Below are 18,037 nucleotides of genomic sequence, written 5' to 3' on the forward strand. Positions count from 1 at the left end.
GGACTTGGGCTTTGGGGGCGGGGGATGGAGAATGGAGATCCAAGTCACTGTTTCCCACCCCCTCAAATAGTCTGTCTCTGTGCCCCCCCCCAACACACACACACCTCCTGTTTCTGATATCCCACTCCCACCCCAGAAGCTTTCCCAGATCATCAGACAGGTGAAAGGATGGTTTTCTCATCAGATTCCAAGGACTCCCCAGGAGTAGGCCCCCAGGTGATCCCCACAGTGCTTCAGGACATGCGGTAACAATTTGTCAAAACAAGGTCAAACATACTTTGTTGAATTGTTCAGGTATTGGTTTGTTTTTGCTATTTTCTTTTTCCTGCTTCTTTTACTTCTGAAGTTGTTTTGTGACTTTTGATAGGTAAGGAAGGGTGGGTCTCCCAGGAGAACAATTCTGAAAGAACAAAGAAGTAATTTTCATTGCAAAGAATCTGCATGGAAACTATTATTCCTCAGTCACCCTGGGTGCAAGGGCATCCAGGGGCCCTGCCAGTCACTCTCGCTGCTTCCAGCCTACCCACGTGTAGTCCTCAAGCTAAGGAGGGGGTGTCGTGTGGACACCCTCCAGAACAAGGGGAGAGGCAGCCACTCCCAGCTGAGAGCCTTAAGATTCCCACCCCTCCTCCATCTGCCCCCTTCTGGGCCTGGCCAAGGGTCACTTGGCAAAGTGGGGTCTGGCTCTCTCCTATTCCCCAATCCTCACCTCCCTCAAATGCACCCTCAAGTAACCAAGATACTTGTCCTCAGAGAGAGCAGAACTTTAACAGCCCAAAGGACATGCTTTAATGGTGGGATTTCATCAGCTTTCCGCAGCTGATCAGATGGGTGTGTGTGTGTGTGTGTGTGGGTGTGTGTGTGTGTGTGTAGAGTGGGCAAAGGTTTATGAGATCCAAAGCTCATGGATTTGCCATTCATATCTAGGATTCCTGGGTCACTGTGCCAAGCAAAGGCGACTTTCCAGAATGAGGACAAAATTCCACTGCCTTGCTAGAGCACTGAGGCCTGAGAGGGAGTAGTGGCAGGGTCGCAGGGGGAGGCAAGGACCTCTGATTCCTGAGCCTAACCTGGCCTCCAGAAGTGAGAATGGATGAGGAGATGGCTTGTGATTCTTCAAACACTTCCTCCCCTGAGAAAGCGAGTTCAAACCCCAGAATGGCCAGGGCAAGGGCATCTCCACAGTTCTCCTGTCTGGGGAAGGGCTTATGTCCAGGCTTACTGATTATATCTGGAAGGAGGTAGAAATTTGGAGGGAGTACAATAGCTCCCCAGGTCCTCCTCAGGCAACAGGTGCCACTGTCTTATATATCTCTGTGTCCCAGTGCAAAGCGCAGAGCCTGGCACACAGCAAACTCTTAATGATTGTGCAAGGGAGGGAAGGAGGGAGGGAGGGAGAATAGGAAGCAAATGCTAGCACCCCAAATAAGCCGAAATCGAGGAGCGGCTCGGCGCTCATCCCTTCCTGGCTTTCCCTTGTCTCTCCATAACTCCATCCTACCCGTAGAAGGTCAGCGGCCCGAGTACCCCGTGCTGCAGGGAGGGAAAGCAGGGTGCGCCCGCAGGGAACTCTGACGCACTTGCTGATCAGCCAGAGCCTGGAGTAAGACCTCCTTCAAGCAGCCGCACATTCCGCAGGCGCCCAGGGACGCGCAGCCCTCTCCGCCTCTCCACTGAACATCGCCTGCCCTCATCCCCCTATCACAGTCACCCATCAGCCACCCTACCCCACTGCCACCACCGCCACCTCCAGCCTCGACTGCACCAGTCTCGAACCCTCGGAAAGAGGGCAAGGCAGCCACCTGCATTTGGTCCACAAGAAGGCGCCCTTCCAGGGCGCGGAGCCAGTGAACCTGCCCCTTATTCTAAGGAAGAATAAACCGAGCTCTGAGGATGCACGGTGGAGGAGGGCTGGCCCGATGTCCCCCGCCGAACCTTGGAAGTGAGGCATCAGAGGCCGGCTCCGAGCCTTTCTCTGTATCTCAGTTTCCCAGTACGTAAAATAGGGAAGGCTGGAGGAGGAGGGCTCTGGTTGTTTTAGGTCGGAAGAGCGCAGACCGGGCCCGCGCGCTGGCAACAGACCTTCCCTTCCCGCGTGGGGGCGCTGGAACTTCAGCTCTGCCTCCTTCCCGAGGTGCCCCGGCCCAGACGCGCAAGGGAGCGGACTCGTCATCCTTCCTGAAGCACGACCCCCCGCCCCCGCCTGGTCGTGAATGGTCCGGGAGCCCAGCCGGTGCCGAGCGCGCCCTGCCGGGTCGCCGGGGCTCAGGGGAGGCACCAAGGAACCCGGCGTCGGGACTCACTCGCGCCCTAGCTTCCCTTAGCCTGGCCTCTCCGGCGCGAGGGATGAGTTGGGGTGACTGAAAATGGATCAAACAGTGAGCCCCACCTATCTGGGGCACTTGCAGCCCAGGACCCTAGGCAGGTCGCGCCCTCAGCCTAGAGGATCAGAAGTGATTTGTGCTGTCTCCTAATCCGGCCCGCCTGCACCAGCCCTCCGAGGCGCAGAAGTGGAAAATGGGGAGGCTGGCGGGGGGACCTCCTAGAGGAGGTGGCTCTGAAGTTGGACGAGCAGAGCGCCCTGGGGTGGGGCTAAGGGGGCGTGTGGGAGTGGGAGATCGTAACCTGGCGCTTGGAAACGTCGTGAGCCAAGCAGGAAAGAATGCGACGGTTTGGGTCTCCCGAGGATGCGGTCCGAAGGGACGAAGGCCTGCCCACACCTCGCCTCTGAGGACTGACGTGTGAGACTGGCGGAGGGAGCGCTGGGACACCCGACTCGCCGGGGCTTCCCCCAGCCCCGCCCCACACCTGCGCGGCCGCCCCGCCTCTGCCGAGCCATTGGCTGCACCCGCCGCCCGTCAGACGAGCCCCCGGGGCCCGCCCTCGCTCCGAGCGGGGCCTCTTAACGCAGGGGCACCGCAGCAGCGCCACTCTGTCAGTCTCCCCAACGTCCGCTGCGCGGTACGCCGCCCATCCGCCCGCCCTTTACCGGCGCCGGGCCGCCCGCCGCGGACCCGGGGCGGACCATGCGCCCTCCTAGACCTCCGCCCGCCCGCTGGCTCTGCGTGCTGGTCGGCGCCCTAGCCTGCGCCCTCGGGCCAGCGGTGAGTGTCCGCCGAGCCGCCCAGAGTCCCGGCAGCTGGGGGTGGAGCGAGGGTGACGGGAGCCCAGCCGTGTGCTCAAGTCTGTGTGGAGGGGATAAGGGGCGCGGAGCACCGTGTCTCGCGTCCCCTGCGCCTCAGACCGGATCTAGACCCGAGGGCGGGGTGGGGTCTCCGTCGAGCCTAGTCCCTTCCAGCGCTGTTTGGAGGCCGCTCAGCGCCGGGATCTGGGACACCGGTGGAGGGGAGACTGTTAAGGGCGGACTCCAAACTTGCCTTCCGTGTAGTACCTGTGGGTTGGGGAAGTCAGTGGATGCAGGGTCGGGGACTGTGGGCCACTGAAATGGAAGGTCTGCTAGACAGGAGGTTGGAGGCAGGCTGTGAGGGTCGTCGTTGTGTGCTATGCCCCACCGGAGGTGTCTGTGGGGCATTAAGCTACTTGTAGAAGTGACATTCAGCAGCAGACCAAACACGGAGGACCCCGGGACCCGGGAAGGGGCTTTTGGGATCAGGTGGCTGGCAGGCAGACCCTTCTGTGCCCTCCCACTGAGCAGAGCTGAAAGGTATGGAGCTCAAGGTGGAAGGTGGTGGGCAGTAAGGATTTGGAGTGGTGTTTCTCAGGGAGGGCCAGACATGTGCATGGGGAAAGCTAACCAGGGAACAAACAACCAACAAACAGTGGCCACCCTCTTCCTCCCATTTCTGCTTCATCTCCATATGGGTGTGTGTGTGCCCCTGGTGCATGTGTGCCCTCGTGCCCCATGTGTGGGTGTGCCCATGTGTGTGCCTGGGGGTGTGGCTTACCTGGGCTGCAGGGCAGATTCTGGTTGAGGCAGGAGATGCATGAGTCATCTCTCTGTAAGATCAGGGAAGACCTGAAGACTACCCAAGCCCATTTTACAGATGGGCAAAGTGAGGCCCAAAGATAACAGAGCCACACCTGTCCCCCACCCATCAGACCTGGGCTGAGGTTGATTTCTTTCTACCCTTACCCCAGGACTTGAGGAATCTGCAGTTGCTGCTTGGGCAGGACCTAAAACCTGTGGGTTCCAGGTCTGGCACCAGCTCCAAGTTGGCTGGTGGGTGGATGGAGTATATTGGTCATCTAGTTTCTTCTATCCCATGATTACCTCCCTTACCATCACCTCCACCAGGGCAGGAATCTCTGTTCCATCTAGCTAATGTCTTGCACACTCCGGGATGGGGTGCTCATCGTTTGTCCTGGGAGCAGGCCTTAAGACAATTGGCATAATTCCTCTCCTACCACTGATGGCCGTGGTGAGACCCACCTCCTGAGCACTCAAAGCCCCACCAAGTTCTGGCCCTGAGGCCGTAGCTCTGGCACCACTTACAGCCTCTCAGTGTCACAAAGCCTCCAGGCCTCACCAGCAACCCTCGGGCTCTTCCACCCTTGGGCTCCAACCACTCAAATTCTCCCTGGAGGGGCTTCCCTGGTGGCACAGTGGTTGAGAGCCCGCCTGCCGATGCAGGGGACGCGGGTTCGTGCCCCGGTCCGGGAAGATCCCACATGCCGCGGAGCGGCTGGGCCCGTGAGCCATGGCCGCTGAGGCTGCGTGTCCGGAGCCTGTGCTCCGCAACGGGAGAGGCCACAACAGTGAGAGGCCCGCGTACCGCAAAAAAAAAAAAAAAAAAAAAATTCTCCCTGGATGAGCCAGGGATCTTGAGACCGCCACTGGCACCCCATTCTCCCATCCCTGGAGGCTTCTCAGCCTAGGGGCAGAGTGATTTCAGTGGGGCCCCTTCTCGTGCAACATCTGCCCCCCACCTCCTGAGAAAGTCCAAAGCCTGGCTCTTCCCATGCCTACCCTCCCCTGTTCTTTCCACATTTTGTTTGGTTAGTTCCCAACTTGAGCTGCTCCTCCAGAAAGCCTTCCCTGATTGCTCCAGCCCACTCAGCCCTTCCCCCTCTGACCCCACCCTTCAACCCTACTCACCTCCCAGCCTGGGCTCTTTTGACCATCCCATGGGATCAAGGGCTAAGGTCTCTCACCCTCCCATGTTCCCTACAGCCCAGTGCAGCCCAGAGGGAGAAGGGACTCACCCAGGAGTGGATGAGAGCAGAGGGGACTCACCCAGGAGTGGATGAGGGCAGGCTGGAATGAGGGGCCCCCATTTCCCTCTCTATTTCTCCCTCCTCCCCACCAGCCAGCACTTGCTCCCATAAGGAATTGACACCAGGCAATCCTACTCCAACCAGACTTGGCGGGGGGGGTGGGGGTGGCAGGGGTGGGAGTACGTTACCAGAGTCATAAAATGGTAGCTGCAAAGTTCAGTTTGAAAGCCCAAGGCCTTATCACTCCTGTTTATGGAGCCCTGACCTCAGTCTGTGAAGAGGAAATCTCTGAACAGGGAAGCAAGAAAAGGAAAGAAAACCTCCAGTGTCTCAGAAGAGGAAGTCCGCCCCAAGACCACCCTCCAGGCCTTCCACTACTCGCACCCCCTGGACAGCAGGCACAGGGGCTCCTCACTGGTAGCAGAACTGCTCAGGCCAGTACCCAGCCCAGAGCAGGGGCAGGAGGTGTCATAGAGAAGGAGCAGACCCACGCCCTGCCCTGGGAAGATTCTCCAGTTGGTAGGGGAGAGCTGAGCCAGTGACCCAGGAGAACCAGCCCAGGTGGGTGTGGGGTGCAGCTGCCCAGAAATGGGGCAAGGGTTGCTGAGAGGAGCAGTCAGGGAAGGCTCCCTGGAGGAGGAAGAGCAGTCCCTGAAGAGTTCAGCCAAATGGTCCAACCTTCCACCTGAGACCATAAAACAACCTCTGTTGGCAGGACCAATGAGCCTGACCCCAGAAAGTGGAGGAAGCCCTCAGCTCCCCCCAGAGACTGGGGTGGCCCTGGGCTTGGGGGACACTTGGTTCCTCTGATTCTTCTCTGAAGCGGGTTGCTGGCCATCTGCTCCTGAAGGCTTCACCTTGCCGTAGGCATGCTGCCCCAGCCCTCTGCTTCCAGCTGCTCCAGAAGCTGTCCATGGCTACCCAGCCCTCCCGGCCCCCAGCAAGCCACCCTATGGGCTTTAAGAAACACAGCTACAGAGGGGTCAGGTCTCCTCCTTAAGTCAAGGGACAACGTCAGTTAGGCCTGCCCAGGGCTCCCCAGGGACTGCGCTGGAAGAGCGAGCTCCCTTCAGAGGTTTCCACCCTCCCATGCTCCCCTGAGTCTCCATCTTTCCTGACGTTTCTAGAGCTTCCATGATAAGGAGCCTGAGCTGGGTCCTCCCCTCACTCCATGGCAATGGCCAGTTGACCTGGAGAGCATGTTTCCTTTCTTTGGAAGGGCCTCTGTTTCCCCATCACAAAAGGGAGGGTGAGAACCCTTGGCCCAAGATTCAAGAGAAATGGGAAGAGAGGCCAGCTCCACCCTGGCTGGGGCAGAGTCTTCCCACCCACCCACCCCCAGCATCACGACTGACTGTGAAATGGGCTTGGCCATCCAGTCAGGACTTCAGTGAGACTTGAAGGAGGTGAAAGTGCTGTGTGACCTATGTGACAGGTCTTTCTTTCCTCTTGATCCCCAGCTTGGGAGCCCTAGGGACCCTTCTTCAGCCCTCTCTTGCCCCCTTGCCCAGGGGCTTCCAGGGCAGGCGGGAGTACTGGGGACAGGGAGTAGTGCTTCCTCATGGGCGGCCAGACAGTTTGGGGGGTGAGGCTCCAGGCCCAGGCAGGCAACGGATGATGGGCCTCCCTGCACGCAGGCAGCCTCATGGCAACCCAGCCTGGGTGGAGCCTGCCACTCGCAGGGGCCCTTTGCTGTGACGCCCCTGGACGTGGATGCAGGAATGGGGCCAGGGGACTAGACAGAGCCCTGTCCCTTTCTCCCTGCTCTTTGTCATCATCCTCCCAGACTCAGCCCTCCCCTCTCTGACTTTCCCAACACAAAGCTGTTCTCATTGCACCCAGGAAAATGTACAATACATGCAAACTCTCCCACATACCTTCGATGTATTTCAGAAGAAAAAGAAATACAATTTAATCTTTCCATCACATTATGGGTTTTTTTTTAACTTTTATTGTGAACATTTTCAAACATATTTTTTTTAAGTGGAGTGAATAGTATAATGAACATGGAAATACCCATTTCTTGGAGTGATGTCAGCAAAATGGCAGGCAGTATAGGAATGTCCTGTGTTTGTCCACTCCCAATGTCTAGATTTGAAAATTATTAACCTTTAACCATTACTATTTGCATCATTTGCTTTTTTTGGCCAAACTATTTTCAAATACATTATAGACATCATAGAACAAATTATTTTAAGATGCATCTCTAAAATCAAAGGATATTTTCCTATGTAACTATGATACCATTATCGCACCTAACAAAATTAACAGGGATTCCTTAATAGTTGATATTCAGATATCCCCCAGCAGCATTTAATCCAGCATCACAAGATGAATGGTGATATTATCAAGGTGGGAGGGTTGCACCTACTACGAGGACCTTTCCTGCCTGTGCCATGATGGGACTGTACAGCGAGCTGGCAGGTGGGTGAGGGGATGAGCAGGAGGCCTGGAGCAGGGTGGGTGGGCAGGAAGCTGGGCTTCACTGGACAGGGCCCAATCTTATATGCACCTCCTCTCATGTGGTTCATGATGTGAAGGTCCATATCTCCCAGGACATGCCTCCCACCATCTTAAAAACAAGTTTTTCCTGCCCAGGGGGTCATCAGAGGAGGAGAAGAGGTCACCAGCCGACGTATCGAGGAGTCATGGCTCCCTGTGTCGGTGCCCTGCTCTCTGCTGGTGACCCGACATCAACATCACCCAACATCACCTGTGTTTGAAACTGAGTGTCTTTCCCCAGTGGTGCCCAGGATGACTTTCAAAGGACAGAGGATTTAAACCTGAGTCTCTGCCGCCCCGGCTTTGCTGGCCATTCTTGTGGCGATCCTCTGCAAAGAAAGCCTGTAAGGCTTCATGCCCCTCAGTAAACCTTGCAAGAAGGGCCTCTTGAGGGACCAGGCTTAACCCCAGGCTGAATGCCTTTGCTTGCATTCTCCTAATAATGAGAGCCCTTGCCCTGGTACCACCCTAAGCTGAGGAAAGTTCTTTCTTGCCCCAAACCCAAGCCTGCATCCCAAGCCCTATGTCTCCACTCTTTTTCTTACCCCCCATCCACCAACACCAATTCTCACTCCATCCTCCTACCCCTGCCACCACCAGAGCTCAGCCTTCCCCAGGACTTGCAGAGACAGGAGGCTTTGGACTATTGGCAAAAGGATGTCAAAATACAGGGAGGGGGAGAGAAATCAGACTGCAGTAGGGGGTAGGGGAACCCAGGCTTGAGACCTCTCCTCTGGAGGGCACTGCTGCCACTTGTCAGTGGGCAGGACATTCAGACTGCCTGGGGTTCCGCAGGGCATTCAGGCTGGCGCTAGGCTGGGTCCGGGCATAGACAGCAAGGCAGCCAGGCATGAGGGGCTGGGCTGGGCTGGGGCTTTGACAACAGCTGCTAACCCTTGGCAATCCCCTCGTGTCCCTTACATGTGACCCAACACAACCCTGGATGTAGGTGGTGCTGTCATTGTCCTCATTTTACAGGTGAGGTGAGGTGACTTGCCCAAGGTCGCCCAGCCCGAAAGTGGCAGACAGTATGATTCCAGAACTTGTGGACTTAACTAGGCTCTGCTGTCTTAGAAGAGGAGCTACTTCTTCCAAAGTGGCTATGGCATGTCATGTGACGCCCTGGGACTTTAGAGGCAGTTTTCAATTAGTGAAATGTACAAATCTGAAGTGATGGCTCAAGGAATTGTCTCACACGTGTGCACCTGTGTAGCCACCACCCAGATCAAGCTATTATACATTCCCATCAGCCCAACAGACTCCCTTGTGTCTCTTCCCACTAAGATGATAATTTCAACTTCTTTTAGTGCCCTCTGCAAAGCCAGGAGCATGTTTCTCCTGTTTTCCATGACTGCTGGATCCCATGATTTACCTTACCTTCCTATGCCTGCCCCCATTCCTTCCTCCTTTTACTCCTTCTCTCCTCTCCCCTTCACCTCCTCCTTGGCTACAAGATCTCCATCTCCTTACCGATTCAAACACAAAAGCCAAAATGAAGGGGACAGCAGGGGAAGCTGGGTTGCAGTCCTGTGTGCCTTTGATCACACTGCTTTCTCTCTGGGTCCTCAGTTTCCCCTCATGACTCTTTGTTGCCCCCTTATTTCAGTGGGGGGCAGGGAGGAGCTTAAATAAATCGTGGGATACGGGATGGTAATGGGAGGATGGTAAATGTGACCCTCCCGAGCCCCCGCTCGCTACTCCCCATTCCCCAGCTTGTTCCAACCATCCCTAGCAGGGAAAAAAAAAAAAAAAAGAGCCCTCCTTTGACAAACCTCAGAAGCGCAAATCATCCATGGTGGCCCACAGTGCTTGGTAATTTACAGGCAGGAAGTTCTTTCTGCTGTCTCACCTATTCCAGCCTGCTGCAGTTTAGACCCCTCTCACAGACTAGCTGCTCCTCAGAGGGACTCACGCGCACCCACCGCCCTGCTTCTGTCTCCCGTGGCTTCTCCAGCCATAGTTCTCTGGCCCTGGGATGAAGCTGGAAGTTCTGATTCAAGACCGGTAGCTGTGGTCTCAAGCTTCCCTTGAGGGGGTTGCGTATGGCCCACAACACCTGAGCTGGCCTCACCCCGTCTCTCTGAGCCCCTAGCATCTAAGAGCTACAACTCTCAGCATCTTCACCCTTTCCCCCAGAACCGCAGCCTTTGCCCTATATCTCAGGCAGCCCCACGTCAGGAAGAGGAAGCAGGGCCTCTCCCAAGCCCCTCACGGTGGGAATAAAAAGGAAGAGGCCTACTGAGCAAGTGGAATTAACAAGACTTGGCTAATCCACGCCCCCAGCCTGATACTCAGGACCCTCCTACAAACCCCCAGTCAGTCACCTCCCACATCCGGCCAACAAAATGGCAGGAGACACAGGATCAGGATTGAAGGAATGCTATGGACTTCTTCACTCTTGCCTGAGTCCCTTCTTTCGGGCTCAGGAACTGCTGTCACACAGAAGGTATTGGGGGTCCAGTCTGGCCTGAAACTCTCATCTTAAACCAACTGCAAGGTGAGACTGACTTTGAGGCCTGCTTCCTCCTCTCCACGTGAGGTGGCAGGAGGCAAGTTGGGAGACCTAGGCAGTGGTGGGATTAGGAAGGGTCTTGAATGCCAGTTTTGATGTCTGGGCTTTGACTCCTAGGACCATCAGAGATTTGATGCAGGAGAACGAGGATGGGGATACACAATTTACAAAGATCCCTCAGGTTGCAGGTGGTGGGGCTGAAAGCTACTACACTAGTCCAGGCAGAGCTGATGAGGCCTGGCCCCTGCCTACGTCTCCCAACTTGTCTCCTGATGCCTCCAGCGCCCCTTGCTACAGCTACATCGGGCTTCTTGCAACCTTGAATGTATTAGGCATTTTCATGCCTCCACGCTTCTGCACACACTGCTCCTACTTTCTGGAATGTTCTTACTCTACCTCTAATTGTCAAACTCTTACACAACATCAGAGGCCCACCACTACTGCTCATTCTCTGTGAAGCCCACACACCAGCTCTATCCTCCCCTGGAACCCTTCCCTGGGACCATTAGACTTGGCTACATCTGGCTGGGAATTTTCTAATTTTGTGTGTCTGGAGTCCAGATGGAAATGAGGATGTTTAGAATAGGGAAGTATGTAGAAGAGGAAGTCCATAGTCTGCCCAAATTCCTCAGTGATAAGGGCTAGAGACAGCTGTCCTGGCCCTGTCCTCCAAAGGGCAATGGCTGACCAGATGGCCCAAGACAAGGCCATGGAGAGGGACTGATGCAGTCCAGACCAGTGGCCAGAGACTTAGGTCCCTCTGGAAATGTGCATTGCTGAGTGACCTCCAGTCCCTCTTTGGGTCTCTATTTCCTTTACCCTTCTCCAGATGGGGCCCAGCACCCAACTGTGGTGAAAGCAGAACTCATCCTCTAGACCAGTGGTCCCCAACATTTTTGGCACCAGGGACCGGTTTCGTGGAAGACAATTTTTCCACGGACAGGGTGAGGTGGGGGTGGGGGAGATGATTCAGGCAGTAATGTGAGTGATGGGGGGGATGATTTAGGCGGTAATGTGAGCAACGGGGAGCGGCGGACGAAGCTTCACTCGCTTGCCCGCCGCTCACCTCCTGCTGTGTGGCCCGGTTCTTAATCCTGCAGCCCAGGGGGTTGGGGACCTGTGCTCTAGACCACCCTCACTTTATTGAGAGATACCCCCAGGCTCCCAGGTTATCCCAAGGGCTCCTGCCCTTCCTCTACACACTGCCTCTCAGGAGAGACACTGTGGCTGTGCTGCTGGGGGAGCAGAGTTGCCTAGAGAAGGTGACCCCACACCCCTTCACCCTCAGAAAATAGCAGGCAGAAGCCACCAGGAGCCCTATGATGCCCTCAGTGACTGGAAAATAACTGTGTCCCGGCAAACAGCATGGCCATAGCCCAGCCTTAAGAGGGCTCAGCAAATGAGGGCATCCATTGTCCTGTCTTCAGAGCACACGTCTGGACTCCTGGTTACAAGGACAGAAAACTCAACGGGCTTAAGCCGTACAGAAAGTTATTGAGTCATGTTCCTGGAAGCAGGGCTGATTTCAGGCATGGCTGCGTTCAGGGGCTCAGACAATGTCAGGAGGATCCAGTTTTTCTCTACCTCTTTATCCTTCCTTTAACTGTGTGGCTTCATCATTGTGCTATACTTGGCAACAAGGTGGTGGCAGTAGTTCTAGCCCCTGCGTCCTTTGAGGTTTCCAGTCCAGTGGGAAAGAACAAATCCACTTGCCTAATTGCTTAATCCAAGGTCCCAGGAATGAGCTTCCTGGCTCTGAGGAGCCTGAATTAGGCCATGTGCCAGGGACTATGGCCAGGAACACTTTGACTGGCTTAAATCTGGTCGTATATTGATCCCCTGGAAGAGGGTTCATCAGACCCCCATAGACTAAGAGTGGGGAAGGACGTGGTTTTCCAGGTAGAGGTGAGGACATGGCGTCAGAGTAAGGTGAAGGATGGTAGAAGGCAGCAACACAGATGTCTACTGCTACCCATTCTGCTTTCATGTTGTGGGGTGATGGCAGCTGAAAATGGGCAGGAGAAGCAGGCCAGGCCAGGGGAGAACCAGAAGGCGGAACAAACCCTGTTGCTGGAGGACAACAAGCTGGGAAGTTACCTTGGGGAGAAACATGCTCCAAGCAAGCAAGAGAGACCAATGGTGGGACACAAACTGGGGTGGCCAATCCCTGGGTTCCTCTCCCAGAGGCCACCTCTGGGATTCCTCTGGCCACCCCTCTTCCCATGCCCCAGCAGGATGAGCCAGACACAGATCCCTTAAGACAAAGCACCATGAGTATTTCCGTCCCTTCTGGGCAGGAGGGGAAGCATGTGACCCCAGCACCCAGACCTCACTCGCCCGTGTGCCATGAGCCTGGAAGCCACATAGTGAACGTGGGTTCCATCTTGGACCATTAACGCTACCAGCCAATTAGGGTAAAGATATTAGCTGGAAAGTCATTTCAAACGTGGCATATGGAAAGTAACACAGATCTATTACGGAGCAGGATACGCTTGTTCATGTAACTGTTTAAAAGAGAAGATATGAGGGGGCTTCCCTGGTGGCGCAGTGGTTGAGCGTCCGCCTGCCGATGCAGGGGACACGGGTTCGTGCCCCGGTCCGGGAAGATCCCACGTGCCGCGGAGCGGCTGGGCCCGTGAGCCATGGCCGCTGAGCCTGCGCGTCCGGATCCTGTGCTCCGCGACTGGAGAGGCCACAACAATGAGAGGCCCGCGTACCGGAAAAAAAAAAAAAAAGAAAATATATGAGATTTAAGAGGGTGGTCCCTCTTTGGGGTCACATGCTTACAATGGGATTGACTTGTTTAGAACAACGCCAGACGGGGACCCCTTAAAAGAAGGAAATAAGGGAAACCCCATCATACCTATGCTCTCCCCACAGCCCTACTGCAAGAAGCCTTGGGGTCAGCAAGGGAGGTGGTTGAGGCCCATTTAGCCCACCAGGAAACTGAGGTCCAGGGAGTTGAAGACCATGTCCCAGGGTGATGGGGGACAAGTGGAAGAGACGCTGATAAACTCTGATTCTGGAGCAATCTTGCTGGCCTCTCCCCACAGCCCCGTTGGGACTGTGACATTCTTCTCCCCGGGCAGAGATGCGGAAGCTGATGCGAGGTGGCAGCCACTTCCCTAAAGCCAAAGAGACAGGCAGAAGCTGCCACCAGCCCAGTGGTTCCTTCACGGAGGCCTTTACCCCCCTTCCTCACCCAGTGGCTCCTAAGACCTGCTTTTTCTGGCTGTTCCTGGGCAGCTATCACCCCTACTCACATGTCAGACCCAATGCCAATGTCTCCCTGGCACACAGGTCAGATCTCACCCCTAATCCCTGGCCAGGGCACAGGGGAGGGGAGGGGAGAAGCTTGGGCTTTCCCATCCCTTTTCCTTACCTCCAGCCATCCTAAAGGGGCCTCTTGTACTTCCTGAGACCTCCCTCACCCTCATTAGATCTGACAGAGCTTGAATTATTCAGAAGCTAAGGAGGTGGGGGCGGGGGGGGGGGGCGTCTGGCCAAGGAGGCCCAGAATTCCCTTCCCAGCCTGGTGACCCAGGGGGACTGAGCATAGGCTCCTAGAATGGGGACAGAGGCTGGAAGATGCAGCCAGACTCCTGGATTCCTCCCAGGCCTGGCTCCAAGAACAGGAAGCCAGGGTCCAGCTCATAACAAGGTGACACCTCCTGGGCCCCACTCATCCATGGAGTCGGAAGCAGTGACTGAGGGCTCCCAACCCAAACTGGAAAGTCCAGTGGGCCAGCTCTGGGCTCTAAGGAGAGGCCCTCTAACCTCTGTCCATAGCCGTACCACCCACAAAGAGACAGTGTTGTTACAGCCATGGTACTGCTAGGGCCACCAGGAAACCATGACAGGGCCCTCAAGGCAGACCCCGCTTTGGGGACAATGGACAAGAGTTTGGGGTCAGGCTTCCGTTTAAGGTCGAATTCACTCTGGGGCTGGGACTGGGGTTTAGTCTGGAACTTGGATCAGTCCGGTGACTGGGCCTTGCTTGGCGCTGTGCTCCTGGAGTCCGCGGATGACAAGTAGGCTGTGGATAAGGGTGACGGGTCCCCCTCCCTGTCTCTGTTCCCCAGGGCGGCTGGGAAGTCGGGCTGCAGCAGGAGGAGTGTGACTATATGCAGATGATCAAGGTACAGCACAACCAGTGCCTGAAGGAGGCCCAGCTGGAGAATGAAACAACAGGTGAGGCCCCCAGTGGCAAGAAGGAGCCCCCAAGGAGCCCCCCTCCCGCACACCGTGAGCCCAGATCCACTCTCAGGTCGAGGCCATCAGATCAAACGGCAGCACCCTCTGGTCTTCACTCCCCGATCCTGTGCTCCCCGCCTTTGGCTCAGCAGCCCTGGGGTGAGAACGGAAGGAAGTAGATGGCTTCCTTCAAAAGTTACAGCCCGAGCCAGACTCAGAAGGGTGGGCAGGATTGGGAGAAGCAGAGAGGCTGGGAAATTGGGACGCGCCCAGGCCTACTGCCCGTGGCAGGTGGGGAGCGGCTATGGCATTCAAGGCTCCCTGTGAGGGAGGGGGAGGGCTGGAGCAGTGGGGAGCCCAGACCAGCTCTGGGCCTCCCTCCCAGAGGTCACCTCCCCGAGGCCGAGCTTACAGTTACGTAGCAGCCTGGCTCAGGAGCAGGGAGCATCTTTCTTCTTGGCTCCCCAGTGCCCCCATCTCCCTGAGGCTGGCAGTTATGCACCCCGTCCTGGGCCCCTCCTCCTGGGCCCTGCCGCCCAGGCTCTCTGCCTCCCGTAGAGGCAGTGAGTGTGTGTATAGCATCACGGATGGCCTCTGCCTCTCCCAGCTCGCAAGGAGGGCCGGCCCTTTGTCTCCCAGGGCCCTGAGACTGCGGCCTGGGTAGAGGGGTGGCCGGACCTGCCTGCTGCCTATGCCCCACCCCCCTGCCAGGGCAGAGAGGCAGGACCAGGCTGCAGACAGGCCTCGGAAAGGCTCCACAGTGGATCCGGGAGCATGCGCAACCCAGAGAGGCCCAGACCCCAGACTATAGGCCCCAAGGGCAGGCCACCCTCGTGATCCCAATGAGGTCATTGCTGGCACAGGGTGCATGGCAGGTGCCAACACCCTGTCACCAGGCAGCCGGCCCGAGATCCAGAGGAGGGCATGTATGGGTCTGTGGGCGGTGAGTCTGCCCGTGACCCCGTGAGAGGCTCTGCGCGTGTTCACGCACATCCAGCTGCGTGCTCCTGGCCCCTGTCTGTCTAGGGCTATGGCTGTGCCTCTGGGGTGTATAGCTCCGTGCCTCACTCTGAGTGTCTTTGTGTGTTGGAGGCATGTGTTTGTGTAAGCCTGGACCTGCCTGGATGTGTCTGCCTGGTGTGCTGTGTGTGTGTGTGTGTGTGTGTGTGTCTGTGGCACGCTCAGTCATGTCTGTACATGTGTGTCTGTGAGTTGTGTGTGTCTCTCTGTGCCTGTGTTTGCTTGTGTCTGGTTTTTCCACGTCCAAGTAAGTGTACATGTATGTATATGTGCGTGTGTGTTTGTGAGTCTGTGTGCCTGGGAGTGCTTGTCAGTGTGCGTGTCTCTCTGTGCACACACATCTATAAAACGACAAGCAGAGGCCCCCCACTCCTGCCTCGCCATCCCCCACCCCAGGCTGGGCTTTCTTTCCTGTTGAGGTGGCAGCACCCAGTGGGCATGTTCAGCCAGCCTGGGCCCTGGGCCTCTGTGGGCCTGATGACGTGTGCGGTGGGACCTGAGTGGCCTCCCTGGGGCAGACACACAGGGGATACTCCCAGGCCCAGCTCACAACCACAGGCCCTCCAGGCGCCCAGCATTTTCTTGCCTGTCACCCCATCTCAGCTTCCCGACCCTGCTGTCTCCAGCAGGACGCCTCCCTGACCACGTGCCCCCTACCAGCCCCTCTTCCCTGGCTCCCCCGCTGCCTGCTGGCCTGCACCCCAGCACAGTTCACAACCCAGGCCTGGTGGTGCTGAGATTCCTTGAGGCCAAGCGTGGCCGCCCTGAGGGCAGAGCCCAGCCTCCCTCCCCTCTGTGCCTCTTCTGGTGAAGCTGAACTCAGGGCCAGAGACCCAGCTCTGAATCCACTCCTGATCTGGACCGCCGCTGGAGATCCAGAAAGCCTGAAGCCTGGCAAGTACCCAAACACAATAGCCGGCCTGCAAGACAGGGTGTGCCCAGCATTGTCAGGGCTATACACACTGCAGCCATGCAAGATTCCTGGAAATGGCACTGAGCCCTTCAGACCAGGCAGAGTGCAAGAGGTTTGCTGGAGATGGAGCGTGTGAACAGGCTGTCCCCCTCGCCAGCGACGTGACGTGGGGCTAGTTACATAATTGCTCTGTGCCTCAGTTGCTCATCTGTAAAATGGGAGGGGGTTAAATAAGTTATTTATGTAAAGAGGGTAGAACAGTGTCTCCCGTATATAAAGGCTACGTAAATGTTTGCTGATGATATTATGAACAGGGTCTTAAATCACTAGCAGGATTTGACTGGCCTGAAGAGCAGCTACGTGGCCTCCAGAGATGCTGGCACAGGAATGGAGGAGAGACTGGGAGCCGGAGTGCGGCCACAGAAGACTCAGGATAGGAGGAGGGGTAGCGGATGAGGTCCCCAAGGCAGGGAGGCTGTGCACTCTGACCAGGCCGCGGAGATCCAGGCATTCTCAGCCTTCCGCTGCAAGTGCCACCTGGCTACCGCAGCCCCAGATGGCATCCCCTCCCCGCTGTCGGCCCACTTTAGCATTCAGAGGCCCGAGGCTCTTCCCCAGGTGGGGATGTCCCTCCACCTCCTCTTCCCAGGCCCCCTTCTTGGGAACTTGTGAACCTTCGGACCTGGGCTGGGCTGGGTTTGGCCCAGCTGGAGTTGACTTTAGCTCAGGGGTTGGGTTTCCTGAGTAAATCTATGGGACTGGCAGGGTTGCAAAGAGACAATTAAACCTCCCTCCGGGGACGGCATCCAGAGGAGTCCTTGTTCCTCAGGGCCACCCAGACCCTGAACAGGCAAAACCGTGGCATTTGCATCTGCCTATTAAAGTGGACCCCTAGAGACCCCTAGGGGGTCTGTGCATCCGTCACCAGCCAGGCCTTCAAGGCTAATAGGTACACAGCGGAGAGCTCAGCCTGCGATGCAGGGCTTTCTCCAAACTCACTCCCTAATCACCGCCCCTGTCACAATTCACAGGGTGGGAGGCATCTGTGTTGTATGTGAGTTTTATGAAGACTTTTCAAGAACTAGCTAAATCCCAATATACCCATCACCCTATCATACCCAACAGCTCCTTTTTACAAGAAATATTTTCTAATGCCTCCCTTACTATTATAAAATGAAATTTAGGACACACAATTTTTTTAATGATGTTCTAGTTATAACGTAAAACAAAAATAAAGACACATATAATAAAATACTATGTGTACGTTCCAGCACAATCACACCGAAAGATAAGAAGACATAGTCTAAAGGTTGTACCTATAAATATAAATTCTGGGAATGTGAGAGCTTTAAACATAGATTGATATATATACCGGTTGCATCACCGACCCAGGTTCACGGCAGCATTGTCGTAGGTGATTTTCCAAAACATTGAACAGCTCTTAGTGAGAACAACTCTTAGAGCACAACGAAGCCCAGTCTTCTCTTCCTTTACTTGGCGGTTGCATTCCTGGAAAACTCGTATTGTCAGACCCGTACAATAAGTACCTTGTGTTTATATGTAAAATGGAGTAAGAGTCTAGCCTCTGGTCATTACAAAAGGTTTTCACCTATGCAAACGCCCAGCAACTCATTTGAAAGTCTCAAACACTACACAATTCATCGCTGTGCACGACCATGCAGGATACCTGCCTGGCGTCCCTGTCGCCTGCCCATTGAATG

At 55.9% G+C, this 18,037-nt stretch overlaps 1 protein-coding gene across 1 annotated transcript in view; it reads left to right on the plus strand.

Annotated features, from left to right (window-relative positions):
• Window positions 1-2,948: 2,948 nt before the first annotated feature.
• VIPR1 (vasoactive intestinal peptide receptor 1) overlaps window positions 2,949-18,037 on the plus strand; it is a 30,361-nt gene continuing 15,272 nt past the window's right edge. Inside the window, exons 1-3 of the mRNA XM_060163907.1 lie at window positions 2,949-3,104; window positions 14,272-14,380; window positions 16,007-16,133. Of these exons, the coding sequence (XP_060019890.1) occupies window positions 3,027-3,104; window positions 14,272-14,380; window positions 16,007-16,133 (314 nt within the window). The 5' untranslated portion in view covers window positions 2,949-3,026. The remainder of the gene's footprint in view (window positions 3,105-14,271; window positions 14,381-16,006; window positions 16,134-18,037) is intronic.

The sequence above is a fragment of the Lagenorhynchus albirostris genome, chromosome 10 (assembly GCF_949774975.1).
Source record: "Lagenorhynchus albirostris chromosome 10, mLagAlb1.1, whole genome shotgun sequence".
Classification (NCBI taxonomy): domain Eukaryota; kingdom Metazoa; phylum Chordata; class Mammalia; order Artiodactyla; family Delphinidae; genus Lagenorhynchus; species Lagenorhynchus albirostris.